Here is a 17,613-nt window from a genome sequence, read left to right as displayed (position 1 = left end):
TTACCGGTAAAAACGCTTCCAGGTCTGTTAGTGTTCATCTGGGAATCAAAAACTTCTGTTAACTGAAATTATAAGACAATGATCCAGTCGCTTGCATTCAAGCCGCCGGCGCGTTCAAGGCAGGCGTGGTGGCTGTGAGAGGGAGGGGGAGAAAAATGTCATGGTTGGCTCCCACAGAACGTTCTAGGAACACTGCACCACGCCTGACGTCATGCGCATTGTATCAGTGATGCATTCACTTTTACATTCTTAACAAATTATAAGTCCCCCCCCCCCCCCCTCTTCGAAATTTATTTTGGTTTTGTAGAAGCAGGTTTGTCTGCAGTAAGCGCTTTTTTTTTTCGTATAGTGGAGGCAATTCAACAAAATGAGATTGGGAATGTTCTATCTCGAGTACCATCAGTCTTTATTGATCGGAGTCGCCGCTCACAACAACAGCACTGTACAAAGGTCAGACTACATTATTAGGAACTATGCGAAATACTAGCATCACTGTTTTAAACAAGCGAGTTGGCAGACCCTTTATATAAACGCATATTGAATGATGCAGTCTTTGTTTATTTACTTCAGTCATTTTTCTTCCGGAACCCGTAGAAAGCAAACACTGTTGCCATAGGCAAAGCTCAAACACATAAACAGGTTTGCCTTACGTGACGCATGTGGTGTTTGATAATTGAAACTACATGCGCCATAAAATGCGTCTACACACTGGGCATTAAAATACTCAGGCCTGTCTTACGTCATATATCGTGTAACGTGCATTCGCAAAAGTTCGTTGGTATGCCGGCATAAAAAAAAATTGCATGGGCAGCAGTTCATTGCCTGCACAGCTGTTTATGCGTGTACACAGAATTCCACACCCAATGAGAATGCGTACGCTGCGAAACATGCGGCTAAGATGATTTTGCCATGCGCATTAATTTAAGAAAGAAATATATTGAAGCCGCTTTTTCTAGTTAAGTTGGATTTCTCGCCACACACAATACAGGCACGAGGTCTAGATACCCAGCACATAATTACACCAAATATGTGAAATGTGCCTTCGGAGCATATAAACTACCCGCTACGTCATAGGAACATTTACATGCTTTTTTCATTCCAGCTGCAATGTTTGGCCTGTACCATATTTCATGCAATGTGAAGTGGCGCATGACAGCCGGATTTTTTTCCCACACAAAATAACAACAGGTGAAAATGTCACCACCAAATACACGCTACATTGTCAATAAGTTTCTTGGTTTAATGTACAATATACACTCATGAATTCAAACGCGACATCAGTTTTCTTTGAGTAACGACATAGTAGGTGCAACTTCTCGAGATAACGACGTCATTATGTTACCATTGTTGTTTACTTTGCGCTAAATGCGTTTACTTTGCGCCAAATAGATACACGCCTGGCGGCGAAAACTTGAGGTTGGCGCCATGGCTACTTTAGCGTACTGCGCACTTCAATTTTTGCGCATTAAGTAGCCATTTTGCCTAATATTTGAGTAGGAAATACCGAGAAAGACTAAATAATACAAATTTGTTTATTCAACCTTTCATGAAGTGTCAGCCGACGCATTTGCATGTCGCCCTCCCCCCCCCTTCCCCTTGCAGTCTGGTGCTCCTTAAACAAATTCAACGTAACGTGTGGCTGTTCTGCCAAGACATGAGGTTCTTGCTCATCTAGTCAGTGCGACACATCTACTTGTTAGGATTGGCCAAGAATTTTGTAGTTTTATGAATTTAAACAAAACACTGTGTCAAGAAGAGACGCAGTTTAAATGGCAAGTTAAATATGAAATCTGAGTGCACCTTTATACTAATGTATAACTAATGTAGTTCCAAGCATGGTTGCAAATGGGTGGCTAGCACACTGTTAACGCTTCCGCCATCGATGTTGACACTACAAGCCAGTCGCTAACGCTGACGCACAGCGCGTGTTAATACTCGTGTAAACTTCTGGAAAACAGGAACCCACTATACAAAAATTAAGCTGAACTGGTCCTCCTCAAGTATCACAACTTGAAGCTCGACTGGCATCAGGGTAACAACACCGATAATTTTTGTGCGCGAATTCAAGCCCAAGAAACCAAACTTCAGCGTCTACAAATATTGTTCCAACTTAATGGTTGGCTTCAATGTTCCAGTTTTACACTGTCACGTTTCTCAGTTACTCTACTGAACATGGACCGTGTGCAAACGAACAGATCTTATAATAAAAGCCGGAAATTTGGCTAATTGGTTTTGACTTGAATAAATAATGTAGCCGAATACAACAATGACAGGGTTATCTTGTATAAATCTTTCTCTGTGCTTCCTTTGTGCCGCTACGTTGTGTACTAAAGTCAATACCAACTATAGCCCAAGTTTCAGCTTCAACTGTAAGAATTTCTAATTGTGTGGGCCCTGTTCTTCATTTCCCTTAGTGCCCCTTCCCTTCTGGAACCTACGTGTCGCCATTGCCAGTGGTCACAGTTGTCCTTTCTGTATATTTGCCCTTGTTTTGTGCCGCTAAATTACGTATTAAAGGAATTTAGAGTTTGTTAATTGATTTGCAATTTTCTTATGACTTGAAGACCAAGCAAAAAAATAAAAGTGCTCTTTTTTCTACTTTAGTGTAGATTCGAAATGATATCACTTATTGTTCAATATAGAAAATTCATACTAGTGCAGCGTTTCTTCTGTTTGACTGTAAACTTGGCGCTAAGAGTGTATTGCTTGCCTACTTTAGCTACATTTAGCTCTAACCCGTGCTCTTTTTTTAATCTAACTAACGGCAACCCTGCACGTCACGTAGCGTTGAGTCCGCCCTTTAAATATAGTGTTGCCTCAGATTATTGTGTTGCAGTAAAAATTAATTCAATGTTACCCGACCCCATAGCAGTGGAAGGTAAATCTTGTGCGCTAGTTTGCCTAAAATAGTTCTTTTTCAATACATGTGTACTGTACAACGTGAAGGAGTACTAAAGAGGCAGCGCCATACCCCTGAAATTCATTGTTAACTAATTCGTGAACACTACATTGTCCTCCCTTTGAAGGAGAAAGCACAGACAAATGTGGTGACACCATATTGCGGTATATGTACCGATTGCGAATGCTGAATTACCGACTGCGTCAACCGTTACAATATGACCTTGATCAACCGCATTCACGTACACATCAGTTCATTAGTCATTCAGGCGTGCAAAACCCCGTGAGATTTTTGTTAAATTCGAATGTTATTGGTGACATGTTCGTATGCATGCAGCACTGCACCGTATGTGGACGCGCACCGGCCTGTTAAGCAAACATCTACAGTGTACATGTGAGTAAACATTAATGCTAAATTACGTGGTAAATCCAACCTATCATCGTTGCCGCAGCTATATATGATGCAATTTATCTTGGCAATATATACAGGAGCAGGAAATGCTTCTTAGAAGTTGGGCAACGTGTTCATATTTTTGTGTGTGTGTTGCTAAAGAACTAAACTGCTGATTATCACTTCTTATTATTATTTTTTTGAGGCGGGCAACTACTTTGCCTAATGTCAAGGTACCAAGGAGTTCATTTTAGTCTTCTTGGAAGTGAATGCAAAAAGACAAGGATGAAGGAAAGAAAGTACACACACTGCTAGTGCTACTGACAACAACAACAACAAAAAAAAAAAACGTTTGTTGCAGTAGCGCCAGTGTTCGTGTTCTTTCTCCCCTTGACATTTCGTGCCTATAACAAAGAAGCATGACAGACCAACCCGCCCGTATGGCTACCTTCGCTTTAGTCGCCGTTGTCTTCGCTCCCATAAAAATCAAATCGTCATCGGCTGAGGTTGAACACCTCGGCGATGAATACCTCATAAGCTTTTGCCGGCAGCTCCCTATGGAACACCTAGTTCGGTAGTCTACTATTAATGCGCATGGATGAGATTGCGAATGTTCTGTCTATGTTTGTAGAAATGCTCTTTCAAAGATACGTAGAAAGTAGCAGTAATGGAAGCGAGTAGCATGTGTACTTATTTTTCGTTCGACCTCACAGGGTGCAAATCTAATTATTTTCAATTATTTAATACTATACGCATCAAATGGTGAATGAGTGGAGCAATCGATGTGTTGGCGCACTCACGGAGGATAATATATAGGCGCTAAAAATAAATTGCCAAGACAGCGTAGCAGATCAATGAACTGATCTTACTTAACTCACTCTATCAGCGAGAAGTCCAACAAAAGATTGACCACAAAGTACTGGAAGACTACGATGCTCGGTCGTCAATAGTACAGTTGAGCAGGTTATATGTTCATTCAACAATATTCATTCTTCTTCCCTTTCCGTTAGTAGCTTGGTCGCTACTTTATGGCTCTACCAAACTCGAGAAAGTGAGTTTGATTGCCAGCTTTGGCCGCCTTACTTTCATACGGGTGAGGTGCAAACAAAAAAAAAAACACTTGTTTACTTAAATTTAGGTGCATCTAAAGAATCAAAGGCTGTTGAAATTATTCTAGAGTCTCTTACTATGGCGTGCCTCCAAATGACGTTGTTCTTTCGTTATGTAGAACAAGGTTTACTTATTTTAACAACTTCTCCAGGCACGACCCTCAATAAACGCGGACTTTCTCGCTATCTGTCATTGATCATCGGCGCGTGTAATCCCGGCCATCTCAACAAGAAACAATGCCACACTACCTGCTCAGCTAAATTGCTAGACGAACCATATGGGTATGGTCCTTCAAGAGAAACGCAGTGTCGTATGGCTTTTCCGCTAAGCAGAAAGTGACTGACTGCGCTTCATAAAGATTTCTACCACCTGAGCAAAACAGTCTATAGGCCTTCAAAATCAGTAGAATCATTGCCGCACAGAACAGTAGCAGTTGGAGACGAAATGCATACAACATTAGGCGTACCATATCCATGTGAACACGATAGCATTAACATCGGGGTGGTCTAAAATTTTGTTTGCACCAAACAGGCCATGTTTCATGCCCCTTCTGAATCCTAGTGTTCTACGACGCTTCCTTTTTGGTGTGTTTGTGAGCTGTTCACTTTTCAAAGCACTATGCCAGTTCGACAAGAAACGACGCCTGTATCTTCGCCGACGACTTCAATGACGACGCCCTCGGCAAGACTAACGCGATCGCCCTTCAAGGCTTGCGCCTCCGGTGGCGGCAGCGGAGCGGGTCCAGCGGCTGCAGCGGCGGCGATGCCAGCCTGCGTCACAGGCCCAGAGCAGCCGCGTGTTTCTGAGCCTTCAGTCGCAAGTCGGCGATGCTCGAGTTCTTGGTCGTGAGTCTCTCGGCCGCCATTAGCGCCGTGGTCAAGCCACCAGGAAATGGCATGTGCGCCGGGTAGAACAGCAGGCTCGCTGCAGCGGCTGCCGCCGCGGCCGAAGAGGGCGGGGGAGGCACGGGTGGTGGCGGTGGAGCGTGGCCCGACGCGACGGCAGCAGCCGCTGCTGCAGCAACGGCCGAGTAGTGATGGGCGGCGGCGAGCAGTCCCGTGGGGTCGGCGGCGTAGGGAAGGAAGGTTGCCGCTGCGGCCGCGGCGGCTGCAGCAGCGGCGGCCGTTCCGCCGCCTCCTCTGGCACCCGCCGCCCCACTGACGGCAACTGTGGCGGCGGCGGAATGCGGCGGCAGGAACAAGCGTTCCGACGGATGCCTGGTTGCTTGTGCTGGTGGTGGTGGAGGGGGAGTCGCGCTGACGTTGATGTAGGGCGCGATGCGGGATGACTCGATCGGCGTGCTGGTCGCCATCATGAGGCCTGCAGTCAGTGGAAAGACAATGATCACCAAACAAGGGGGAGCGACATAAAAGAGCGTTTTCATATAGAGATAAGGAATAGAACTTTAGTTTCATTGGCTCACACATGCGGTAGAACATTTATTATTGGCACATGGGCTTGTCCCACTAAGGTCGCAAACAAAAAAGCAGGTGAGTACTCAGACATATTTAAATACGATGGAGATTGAAACTGGTACAGGCTGCGCTTAACTTTTTAAGAGCAATTGACGTGCAACAAAATTGTTGGTGCAATCATTAGTGTTTCTTTTCCGTTTCGGACATATTTCCCGTTATTAGGCAAGTAGATAAGACAGATGCTTGGGCTAGTTGGTGATTGGCAAACAACATATTTGCACAGCGCAAGACTACAAGTAGTTACGATGTAACTACAGAAGAAGAGACAAGGGCGGAAAGAGCGCTGACTTCAACTGTAACTTTAATAGCAAAAACGCTGAAAATATACTCGTGACAGAACATCACTGCGCAATCGCGCAACCTATTGCATCACAGCAAGACAATCATCTCATTATGTGGTTACAATACCACAGCTCAGCACAAAAATCACGAACTATTGTGTCAAAGCCAAAAACTCGATTTATTTTTCAGTCAGAGCAAGCAAGGCATGCTAATACATCGATCACCCACGATTTGTATTTCATTGGCCTCCAAAATCTCTTGTGTTAGCTGCTGACGGTGTTTGGCAGGAACAGTGCACTTTTCAAATTCTGGTCTGCAACCATCACACAATCTCTAAAATGGATGCCAAAATGACCATGCACAGCTGAGTATACATTGTAATGGTGATCCTTTATTCAGGCACAGACCCGTCTTCATTCAGACGTTCATTCAGGCACAGACCCGTCTGCCCAACATATACCTTGCCACATGACAACCGGAGCAAATAAACGACGGCTATCACACGTGCTACGAATGGCCTTTTATGTTTGATTGTGCAGGAGCCAATTCGTGTGGCCTGCGCATTCACCCGTTTGCAGAGCGCTGAAAGCTTTTCTAGGGCAGAGAAAACCACTTTGACATATACTTTATCACCTTTTTTTTCGAATTGTGAGATATGCAATGTAGAAAGGGGATCACAGCCACGCGCTTTGAGCCATTAGTCACGCAGTTCAATGGCGCTTCTCGTCCTTGTTTAATTGTCCTAAGCAACAAAATACAAGATACAAGCTAAGCTAAACTTTCTGACCACCAACGACCCTTTTCTAGTGAAAGATTGTAATAACATCATTTCATTTCTTTCACGTAACAATAATGGCTTAAGTACCTGCTTCATCGACATCAAAGATCTTTACTACTGTTTACTACATAACACGCTACTACGGTGCGTTGACGACTACATTGACAATTTCGGTTCAGTTGCGTTCCAGAATGCTGCGGGCATAACGGCCAGTAGCTTTCTTGAGCATGTTGGCTTTTACTTAATGACAACGTTCGTATCATAGAACGAAGGCACTTTTATTCAGAAAAAAAGGAGTGCGCATAGGTTCATGCATAGCACATGTTTTAAAGGACATTTTTCTCGCTCATCATGACGGACTCTTGGCTAGCCGCCTCAACACAACGGCTGCCGTAAAGGTGTTTCGTTTTGTTGACGGTTTTCTTGTGCTTTTATACTGCGATGATCGGGGCTTCGAAGCCGCCGTTTCGAACATATTACGTCTTTTCGATGAGTGCACGGCACTTCTTATTCTGACGCATGAGCTTCCGCAGGATGCTTTGTTAAGGTTTTTAGATTTGAAATTAAACATCTCAAGTGATCACCTTTGCTGAAAGTATGAGCCTAGAGGAAGCAAACCTCTTCTACCATACTTGTCGGCTCATTCAAAGCTCGTATCGAGAGGGATCGCTATAGTCATTGTTTAAGAAATGCCCTCTGAAAGTCTTGCGACCACTCGTTAATTAGCAGCTTCGTCGAGCAGGCTTCCCGTCTGATCAGCGCTGGTTTCGGTGGCAGAAGAGTTGCTTAGGAAAATTTAACAGGGACGAGAAGCACCAGTGAACTGCGTGGCTAGTAGCTCATAGCGCGTGACTGTGATTCCCTATCTACATAGCATTTCTCACAGTTTGAAAAAGATAGGTGATAAGTCGGATGTGAAGGTGGTTTTCTCTTCCCCAGAAAAGCTTTCAGCGCTCTGCAAACGGGTGAATGCGCAGTCCGCACGAAGGAGCGGCTGCACAATCAAACATAGAAGGCTATTCGTAGCACGTGTGATAGCCGTCATTTATTTGCTAAGGTTGTCATGTGGCAAGATATGTGTTGGGCAAACGGTTCGGTGCCTGAATGAGTGTTTAAAGGAGCATCATTACAATGTATACTCAGCTGTGGAAGGTCATTTGGGCATCCATTGTAAAGATTGTGGTTGCAGATCGGAATTCGAAAAGTGCACTGCTATAGCCAAACACCGTCAGCAGCTAACACGAGAGATTTTGGAGGCCAATGAATTACAAATGGTGGGTGAGCGATGTATTAGCATGCTTTCGCTTGCTGTGACTAAAAAAGCAATCGAGTTTCTGGCTTTGACACAATAGTTCGTGAATTTTGTGCTGAGCTGTGGCGTTGTAACCATACTATGCAATAGGTTGTGCAGTGATGTTCTGTCACGAGTATATTTTCAGCGTTTTTGCTAATAAAAGTACAGTTGAAGTCAGCGCTCTATCTGTCCTTGTCTTTTCTGTATAGTTATGTCGTAACTACTCGTAGTCTTGGGCTGTGCAAATATATTAGGCAAAGCAATTCGAGCAAAAGATCATTAGCCACTTCATGTCTACTACAGTTTTGTAATTGTTGCCCTTAACATTTTGGCGATTCCCCCATTCGAGCAGGTACTTCTCTGATTCGTATGTAAGAGCACGCAATTTTCAGTCAGCAAACTAACACACTGTCATACTTATTCAGTGGATTGGATTAGTATTTTCTTGTGTGATTTTTTTTTACGTATCGATACAACTGCCAATCTGTACACTGGTTTACGCGCTGTGCTGCCAGTTGAGGCCAGAAAAACAGCTGTCGCTCGATATCGCCTTACCGGAAATGCATGTCGACAATGCTTGCACTTCTACTTACTTCAGGCACAGTTAAAGTAACGGATAGAAATGTTTCAAAGATCGAATGCAGAAACTTCAGGCATCGCAACTCTGCTACTTCGAGAGCGGTCTTACGCAATGCCGCGTTCTAGCAAAAATTAGGCCCACCGTGCCGGTCACATCGGTGTACATGTTAGCGGCTCTTCCTGCTTTTAATACACACAATTTTAATAGTGTTAGATCAACTTTATAGTTCAGACATCTGTCAACCTAAATAAACCATTTTTCCTTGCGTGTGGTGTGCTCGAACAAGGAGCGACGGCGATCCATGTGTCGTGCTTTCAGCTACGCAGGCTGTCACCGAAAGCTGCCGGGCGCAGTAGCTGGTACTTCTTTGACTCGTATGTAAGGACAGGTACTTTTCAGTTGAAAAATTGGTAGGACTTATTGAACTAACACACTTTCACACTCTTTCAGTGGATTGCATTAGTATTTTCCTGGGGCGGTTTCTTTAGTTGTAGGTATCGATATAACTGCAAGTATGTACACTGGCACGCCCACTGCCATAACGTCACTTGCGCGATAACACTACCCAATATTCAGTCGTGTACGCACATATCCGTCTAACAAGTCACCATAAAGCATCTTTACATGTTGACCAATAGCATGATCGTGAAACGGCTATTAAAAAAAATGGCAGCAACAGGCAGCAATCTTTGACTGCTCCGGCAGACCTGTTTGAATTTTTTTTAGTTAAGATGGGAATTCCTCAAAAGCTTTAAGCCCTTGCAATATACGCACGTCATTCGGTGCCCAGCAGCCATTCGTTAGTTTCAAATAAAGACGCACTTGTCATTTGGAAAGGAATATCGCGACTATATATGTTGACTGTGCGACTTGTAAAATATTAAACCAAAAGGCATGCTCATTGCATAAATAGTCATTTTACTATTCGCTGGACACCATCTGGTGTGCTGGAGAGGGTAGAGTACTCGGTTGGGAACACGTTGGGAATCAGAAAGTGGCGAGTTGTAATCTTCCAGGCAGATGTTTTTTTTTATGTGTCAATGCGCTCTATATGATTTATTTCAGTGATACATTTATGCATGATGACTGCGTACCCCCGCTTTAACGCTGTACAGACGTTTTGCGCTGTGTACCCAGCGCCTCCCAGTGACATGCCGCTACATCTTCCCAGTATCTAGCGCTATAATGGGCTCATCAAACGGCATGGCACTAGATGCTGGTGCCCAGTGGCGCTAGGTTTTGCAATAAGGTTTTTACACAAGCCTGGTGTAAATATGCGTACGAGTTTGCCTCTTATTGCGAAATCTGGAGCGCAGAAGTATGTTCTACTCCCATGTAAACCGGGTGCTGTGGGAAAAGACTCACGCGTACAAAATACGTTAAGTGCAAAGTGAAGGTTTCTTTTAGTTTTGTCAGTGTCCCTTGGGATCGCACCTTCAGAGTTATCCTGCCGATGAGAACATCTGTTTAACATGCACACTGTTTTATTGCCACAAAGATTTTACGACTACGTGGGGCCTAATGAATTCGAAGCATTACTTAGCAAACTTCGGCGACTTTTAGCGGTGTCTATCTATCTATCTATCTATCTATCTATCTATCTATCTATCTATCTATCTATCTATCTATCTATCTATCTATCTATCTATTTATCTATCTATCTATCTATCTATCTATCTATCTATCTATCTATCTATCTATCTATCTATCTATCTATCTATCTATCTGCCTACGACTTAGCTTTACTGGCCGTTTCGGTAATGGTATCATTACCGAAATTTGCATGACAGAACATGACTGTATGACGAACATAAGAAACTAGTCATAACATGAAAACTAGGACATGTATGTCATGAATGTCAAGATATACATTTCTTCGTCTTCCTGCTCTCGCGGTTGTTTTGTTCACATAACATGTTCCAAAACTGGTGCGGTATGACATGATTGCATTGTGAACTCATGCTACAGACCGTAACATGGAAATCATGACATACATGCCATGTAACCACATGACTACATGCCACACTCATGAAGCGCTAGCTCCCTTTTCGCTTGCTTAACATATACCTAATTAGCTATTACAGGATGTGAATACATTCATTGATCGATTTATTGATTAATTGATTGAATAATTGATTCATTTATGGGCTTTCACGTCCCAAAACCACCACATGTTTATGAGAGGCTCCTTTGTTGAAGGCTCGAAAAATTTTGACCACCTGGGATTCTTTTGTTTGACCAAACGGGCCTACAGCATTTTAGCCTACATCGAAAATGCAGCCGCCATAGCCGGGATTCAATCCCAGGACCCGCGGGTCAACAGCTGAGTACCTTAGCCACTATACCACCACGCTGGGGCGGGATGTGAATGAATGGCGAAGCTATTTGACTAGTGCAAATGTGCTAATCATGAGATGCATGTCATGCAACAACATGACTACATTCCACGCTCATGATGCGCTCGTGGCCCTTTCGCTAGCTTCAGATATACCAAATTTGGAACGACGTGACGCCAACAGATGACGAAGGTAAATGACATGTCAAAACATGACAATAGCGACATGCGTGTTATGTAAAACATGACTACATGCTATGCTCAAAGCTAGTTCCGCATATATAAAAATTTGGTAATGCGTGAAGTGAATAAACGACGAGGATATATGATACATCCAAACATGACAATCATGATATGTGTGCCATGTAAAACATGATTGTATTCTGTGCTCCAAGCGTGCTCGTGGCCGTATCGCTAGCTCAACGTATGCCAAATTTGGTATGATGTGACGTGAATGAAGGACAAAGGTAGACGTCCAAACTTGATAATCTTGACATGGAATTCATGTGCGGCATAATTTGCGTCCGCCTTGTAAAGCTGTGCTGATTTTAAAGTGACACATCGACCTTTCTCATTCGCGCTTCGCACATCATCGATTCCCAGTGTATGTGGGATCTGCCAATTTTTCTTTGTACTTATTTCAGAATACTGTTGGCTATCCGGCCACAAAATTAAAGATATGTCACAGCTGATATATCTAATGTGACAGGACACAACATCACAAGAGTCGGACATGTGTAATACCCCACACCACTAGATTCCACGCAACGATTCTTCACTACAAAAGGCAAATAGACAGCTCTATCCTCCACGTGCACATCGCAAGCTCACTGATTCGGAGGCGACCATGCTAAGAATATTGTAGGCAAACAATAATATAAATCTGCATACTGTGCACGACGTATGGGGAAGTATGTCCGGAATGTGCCCCCCCCCCCCCCACATTGTTTCATATCACCTGAAAGTGTGCAGAGGACGGCGAATACTATTACTTTTAATCAGTTACGATCTGAACTCTACACGATTGGCTGCCATTCTCCATGTATTAGTATTCATATTTTTCGCTACGATCATCGCACACGGGCGATGGTGCCGTAAGCCTAACGTATCGTTATGGCTACAGTGAAATACTGTGGGTTTAGTCGAAGGGCGTGGACAAGATTGACCGAAAATATGCCCAAGGGGATGGGAAAAACTAAATTGTTTAGTATACACTTCAGAAGCACGATGTTTCGTACGCGTAAATGATTAACCAGTCAGCGAGTCAGTGCAAACGACGTTCATATAATTGGTTCTGCTCATCTTCCCTTTTCTATACAGTAAAAAACGTGGCGGATAGATGTTCTAATCTCGCAAAACACAAAACAAACGCAGTGAATGTTATAAAAAGTCCGGCTGATTTTGAGAAGCACGGAGATACTCAAATTTATGCGTCTAAACAAAAAATGCGGACTAACATTTCTTTTGACATGAAGATATTTGCCCGAACAAACCTGCTTTTACATTCACCATTACTTCTTGCTGTTAATCACTGGAATCAACTTCGCAACGATGTTGTCAGTATAAAAAACCGCGAAGAATTCACTCACAAATTAAAGCTTAATCTTGGTGTTTGATTGACCCAATACAACCAACCCAGATGTACATGTGCTTTTATAACGGTTTTTTAGCACGCTGTATAACTCGCTTATTTCACCATGATCAGCATTGTTTAGCATATAAATGTTCAGCCTCGCTTGTTCTTTTGATACGCCTTCCTTTTTAGTGTACTTTTGTTTTCATACTCAACACTCATTGAACTAGTTGCCAAGCAACCAAGCAGTGTACGACTTTCCATTTATGCTGATGACATCTGTGTGTGGACATCAGGTGTGACTCGACTTCAACTTCGCCCTCGACTTCAGAAGGCAGCATCAGTGACATCGTACCACTTACGCAAACAAGGGCTTGAAATCGCAAGTGAGAAGTGTGCAGTCGTGGCCTTCACCAGAAAACCAATGTCCGTTTACGGCATATTAATTAACGGGCAGTTGGTATCATGCAGCCGGAGTCGCAGGTTCTTGGGAGTCGTAATCGACCGAAACCTGTCTTGGACACCCCACGTAAACTACGTGAAAAAGCGGCTGACTGCCATTTGTCACTTATTCAGGTTTCTTGCTGGGAAAAGTTGGGGAATGTCTGTCGAGTCTATGTTACAGCTGTACAAGGTATTATTTACTGGATTCCTGTGATATAGCCTACCTGTTATATCTAACACGTGCAAAACGAACCTGCGCACAATCCAAAATATTCAAGCCCCAGCGCTTAGGATATGCCTTGGTTTACCCCGCTGCGCATCGACAGCTGGAACAATTGCCATTGCACAGGACTACTCGATCACGACGCACATCACCATTGAAACGATGCGTACGTACCTCAGGCAACGTGCTAGGAATCCTTCCCACCACTTGGCAACCCTCGCTACTGAGAGGCCCCACACGAAATTTAGTGCAATTGTCTGTGCTCATCGTGCGTCGTTTACGTCAGGTTTTACGCCTGCTGAGAAACTGGTGTATCCTCCGTGGTGCCTGGAACTTCCACAAGTACGTATTTCAATTCCAGGAATACAGAAAAAATCAAATTTGCCTTCATCAGCCCTAAAACAATTGAGCTTGAGCCATCTGCACGAAATGTACAACAAGCACGTGCACATATACACCAATGGTTCAACCACAGCGTCTGGTTCTGGTGGTGCGGTGGTGATTCCAGCTAGAGGAATCACTCTGCGAATCAAACTGTCACATGTCACTACGTTCACAGCGGCAGAACTTGCGGCTTTGCGTGGCGCCATAGAGTACATCAAATCCCAAAGACCGAGTAAATGGGCTGTGTTTTCCGACTCAAAACCAGCCCTACAGAGCATGCAGTCAGTCCTTCGACGAGGTTGCCATGAACAATTAACCTACGAAGTTGTCAAGCTCGTTCACCACGTCACAGAAACAGGCCACGAGGTTAAGTTTCAGTGGCTTCCTGGCCATTGTGGGATCAGTGGCAATGATTCCACAGACAACGCAGCTCGCACATCGCACCAAGAAGAACACATCATTCCGATTCCTTTGTCAAGGACTGACGCTGCAAAGCAACTTCGTCACTTGGCACGTAGTCTGAGTCTGCAGGAGTGGAACACCCCAAGCATAAGACATACGAGACTATACCAAATAAACCCTCGACTCAAACTTCGACCTCCATCCGGACTTCGTCGACATGAAGCTTCACTTCTTTGTCGCCTTTGGTTGGGGGTTGCCTTCACAAAAGCATATAGAACCCTCATCGGATTGACCGACAATGCGGAATGCGACGTCTGCTGCACCAAAGAAGACATCGACCATCTGATATGCCATTGCCCTCGATTTGCCTCTGAAAGACAGAAGCTTTCGGACGCATTGCGACAATTGGACGATCGGCCACTCTCTGTGCAGATGCTACTGGAACACCGTCATCGCCTTTCGTCGGCTCGAAAAGCAGTCAAAGCTGTCTTGTGCTTTTTGAGGACTACAGGCCTATGTGACCACCTTTAACTTTTGTGTAGTGCCACCGCTGCATACGCGCCAGCCGATTGACTGACAATCCTCCTTTTTTTTCTTTTTTTTTCTATCTTTCTCTTTCTCTTCTCTTTCCTCTCTCTCTCTCATCTTTATGCCCCCTTCCTATTCCCCCAGCGTAGCGTAGCAAACCGGGCATGTGCCTGGTTAACCTCCCTGCCTTACCTCTTGTTGTTTACCCTCCCCCCCCTCCTTTGTCTTCACAGTTGATTGTCTGCGATTTTGTACATTATTTATACGTTGTTATTTACTTTTTCATACATGTTATTAGATTATTGTTCATGTTAGTTTCTATATATGTATACTACTACCCCCCCCCCCCTATGTAATGCCCTCGGGCCTTTAGGGTACATGAATAAATAAATAAAAAATTAGCGTACTGTGATCCTTTCCTGCGTAGTGATCCTTTTCTGCCAACTGAGGCTCGTGAAAGCTTTACCTGGATATGTAGTCGGTACAGACCTCATCACTAACCGCGGAATCTCAAAGAGGTGATTTTAAGTATCCGCTTTTCGTTTGTCAGATTTCCTAACGAGTACCTGTTTTCAGTGAAACTCAAAAAGGCGTACAAAAATGTGTATGTGATGCAATTTTACCGGTTCCAATATACAGGACCATACACAGTACAAGTCGTGGGCAGGACGTGCTAAAAAGGGTTAAAAGAATGCAAGTAGCTCCTGCCAAAAAGTCCTTTTTTAGGCTTCACAATGGCACTTTGCACGTAAAAGTATTTCTAGAAAAGCGGGGTGTCTCTCTACCTTGGTAGTCAGATTATCTCACCTGTAATAAGCCAGAAACTATTGACCATGATTTCTTGGATTGCATGGAGGTAGTGAAGAGGACAACCAAAAAGGAATTCCCGCTAGACCCATATACGGTATCAAATTTCTCCTGATTGATAATGAGGATGGTTTGCATTTGACTCAATAATGTTTACAAGCCTCCACTGTTTATGACGGGCCCGTATGGCAGGATTTCATTGTTATTCAGATGTACGACCCGCAAGAATGTAGTTCCAAGAGGGCATGGCGAAGTTTGTGCAACTTAAGAAAACACAGGAGTCTGCTCCTGAGTGGTTTTCGAGGGTAGAAACCCCGACAGCTCTCAAGGAATTTCAAAGCTATTGTCTCTTCAGTAGGTCTGCCACTACTTGTTTTCGCGATCTTTACGTCATTATTCATGTACATAATGTCTAGAAACAGTCAATAAAGCTAACGAAAGTGTAGTGTAGTGGTTGGAGTGTCGCGTTAGCAGTTTGCAGGGCGTCAAAAGTTGAAGGTTCGAGGCCCACTCGGTGATGTTTTCTTTTCACATTTTGCATTTTCGTCGTAACGCTCGTATTTAGCTATCCTTAGAATCGATGCTCAAGGAGATCTGACAAAAACAAATACAAAGATAAATTTCGGCTCAAGTACCGCTTTTTTTTTTTTCGTGAGGTGTACTCTTACTCTTTTCGGTGGGGTCGTGCTACTCTGCTTCGGGCAGCGTGATGTTACTCTGTTCACGGGGAGGGGAGTGCTTTGAACCGTTCTTGGAAAACCACTGTACTCTGCCTTAACTAGAGGTGATTTACTCTGGAAAAAAGAAAGAAAGATGGGACAAGAAAGTACTTTTTTTAAAAGAGTGCCCGGCACTCCCTTAGTTTTTAGAGTGTACTTACGTTCACGAAGTGTCGTTTTAGCGGTTCGCTGCTACAAGAGAAAGCGAAGTGTAATTTGAAAATGATGGCAGGGCGATTGGTGGAGTTCTAGCACAACGTATTTATATATTTTTTTTCCGCTCATGTCTCATATTCCGACCACGTAGTTTTTGTGAAAGTAGCACCAATCGCACACGCCACCTTAAATAACTAGAGAACAACTCACACGTGTGCAAGTGTGCCTGCAAGTAAACAACGCGACGAACGCTGTCATGGCACAGAATGCATGTATGTGCAGGCACATACCCCTAGCGGACGCGGACGCAAACTGCCCGATAATGAGAATAGCGAGATTTTTTGTTCTGATACATAACTTGTTTTAGTACATAGGAGTAATCCTCATAACAAAAGCAATAATGTAAAAATAGTGTGAGCGCCGCTTTAAGCAACAGCGTATTTCAGTACAAGCCACTTGGTACCGAGCCTATAGACACTTCGCCGCAGCCCTCACCACAGCCGTCACCACGAATTGAGGTTGGCGAACGCACTTGCAGGCAAGTGTACATTGCAGCAAGTGACACGAAACTTTTTCGAGCGACAGCGCGCAAATGTCGCTCGCGGCAAAGTGTGCTGCTCAGTTGCCACCTTAGTTGCCACGTGGGACAGGGGTATCAGAGCACTCCTGGAGGATATTCTGCGCGGACTTTCATTCATTCATTCATTCATTCATTCATATGGCCATAAGTGCTTGTTAAGCTGAATCCACTTCTTTCTTGGTGTGGAATTGGTAGACGTTTCAGTGGCACTGTTCTCAGAACTTTCTTTATCTGCATGTCTTCTGCTAAAAGGACGGAATCAAAGGCTAGCTTGCTTTTGCTTTACTTGTTATTGCCTCGGTCACGTTCAAGTTTGTTTGAATAAAAGGCCAAGCTCCACAATCTAACCAGATCAAGTGTGGTGGCTTTTCAGGGTGACTTAAGCTAGGTGTGCTCGCCTATATTGGACGCCATCATCAGTACTGACTACGATTCGTGAAGCCATCTGGACGGCTTTATGCCCTCCCATAGTAAGAGTACCTCATACTCTAAATTGTTACCCCTCTCTCTCTAAACATCTCTGTAGAGTACCAAGTGCTCAAAATCGTTAACCAATTTGTCTAAACACACACTGTGCAGCGTAGCTTTCCTGTAACGATGACAAAACTTATTGTGCTCTGGCATAACCATAACTGAGGCCACAGGATGGCACTC

At 44.0% G+C, this 17,613-nt stretch overlaps 1 protein-coding gene across 1 annotated transcript in view; it reads right to left on the bottom strand.

Moving 5' to 3' along the window:
- Positions 1-389: 389 nt before the first annotated feature.
- LOC119178159 (uncharacterized) overlaps positions 390-17,613 on the bottom strand; it is a 135,115-nt gene continuing 117,891 nt past the window's right edge. Inside the window, exon 5 of the mRNA XM_037429335.2 lies at positions 390-5,719. Coding sequence (XP_037285232.2) covers positions 5,175-5,719 — 545 coding nt within the window. The 3' untranslated portion in view covers positions 390-5,174. The remainder of the gene's footprint in view (positions 5,720-17,613) is intronic.

This window comes from Rhipicephalus microplus, chromosome 1, assembly GCF_043290135.1.
Source record: "Rhipicephalus microplus isolate Deutch F79 chromosome 1, USDA_Rmic, whole genome shotgun sequence".
Lineage (NCBI taxonomy): Eukaryota > Metazoa > Arthropoda > Arachnida > Ixodida > Ixodidae > Rhipicephalus > Rhipicephalus microplus.
Note: the sequence above shows the minus strand (reverse complement) of the source record. Positions and strands in the feature narration are given on the sequence as shown.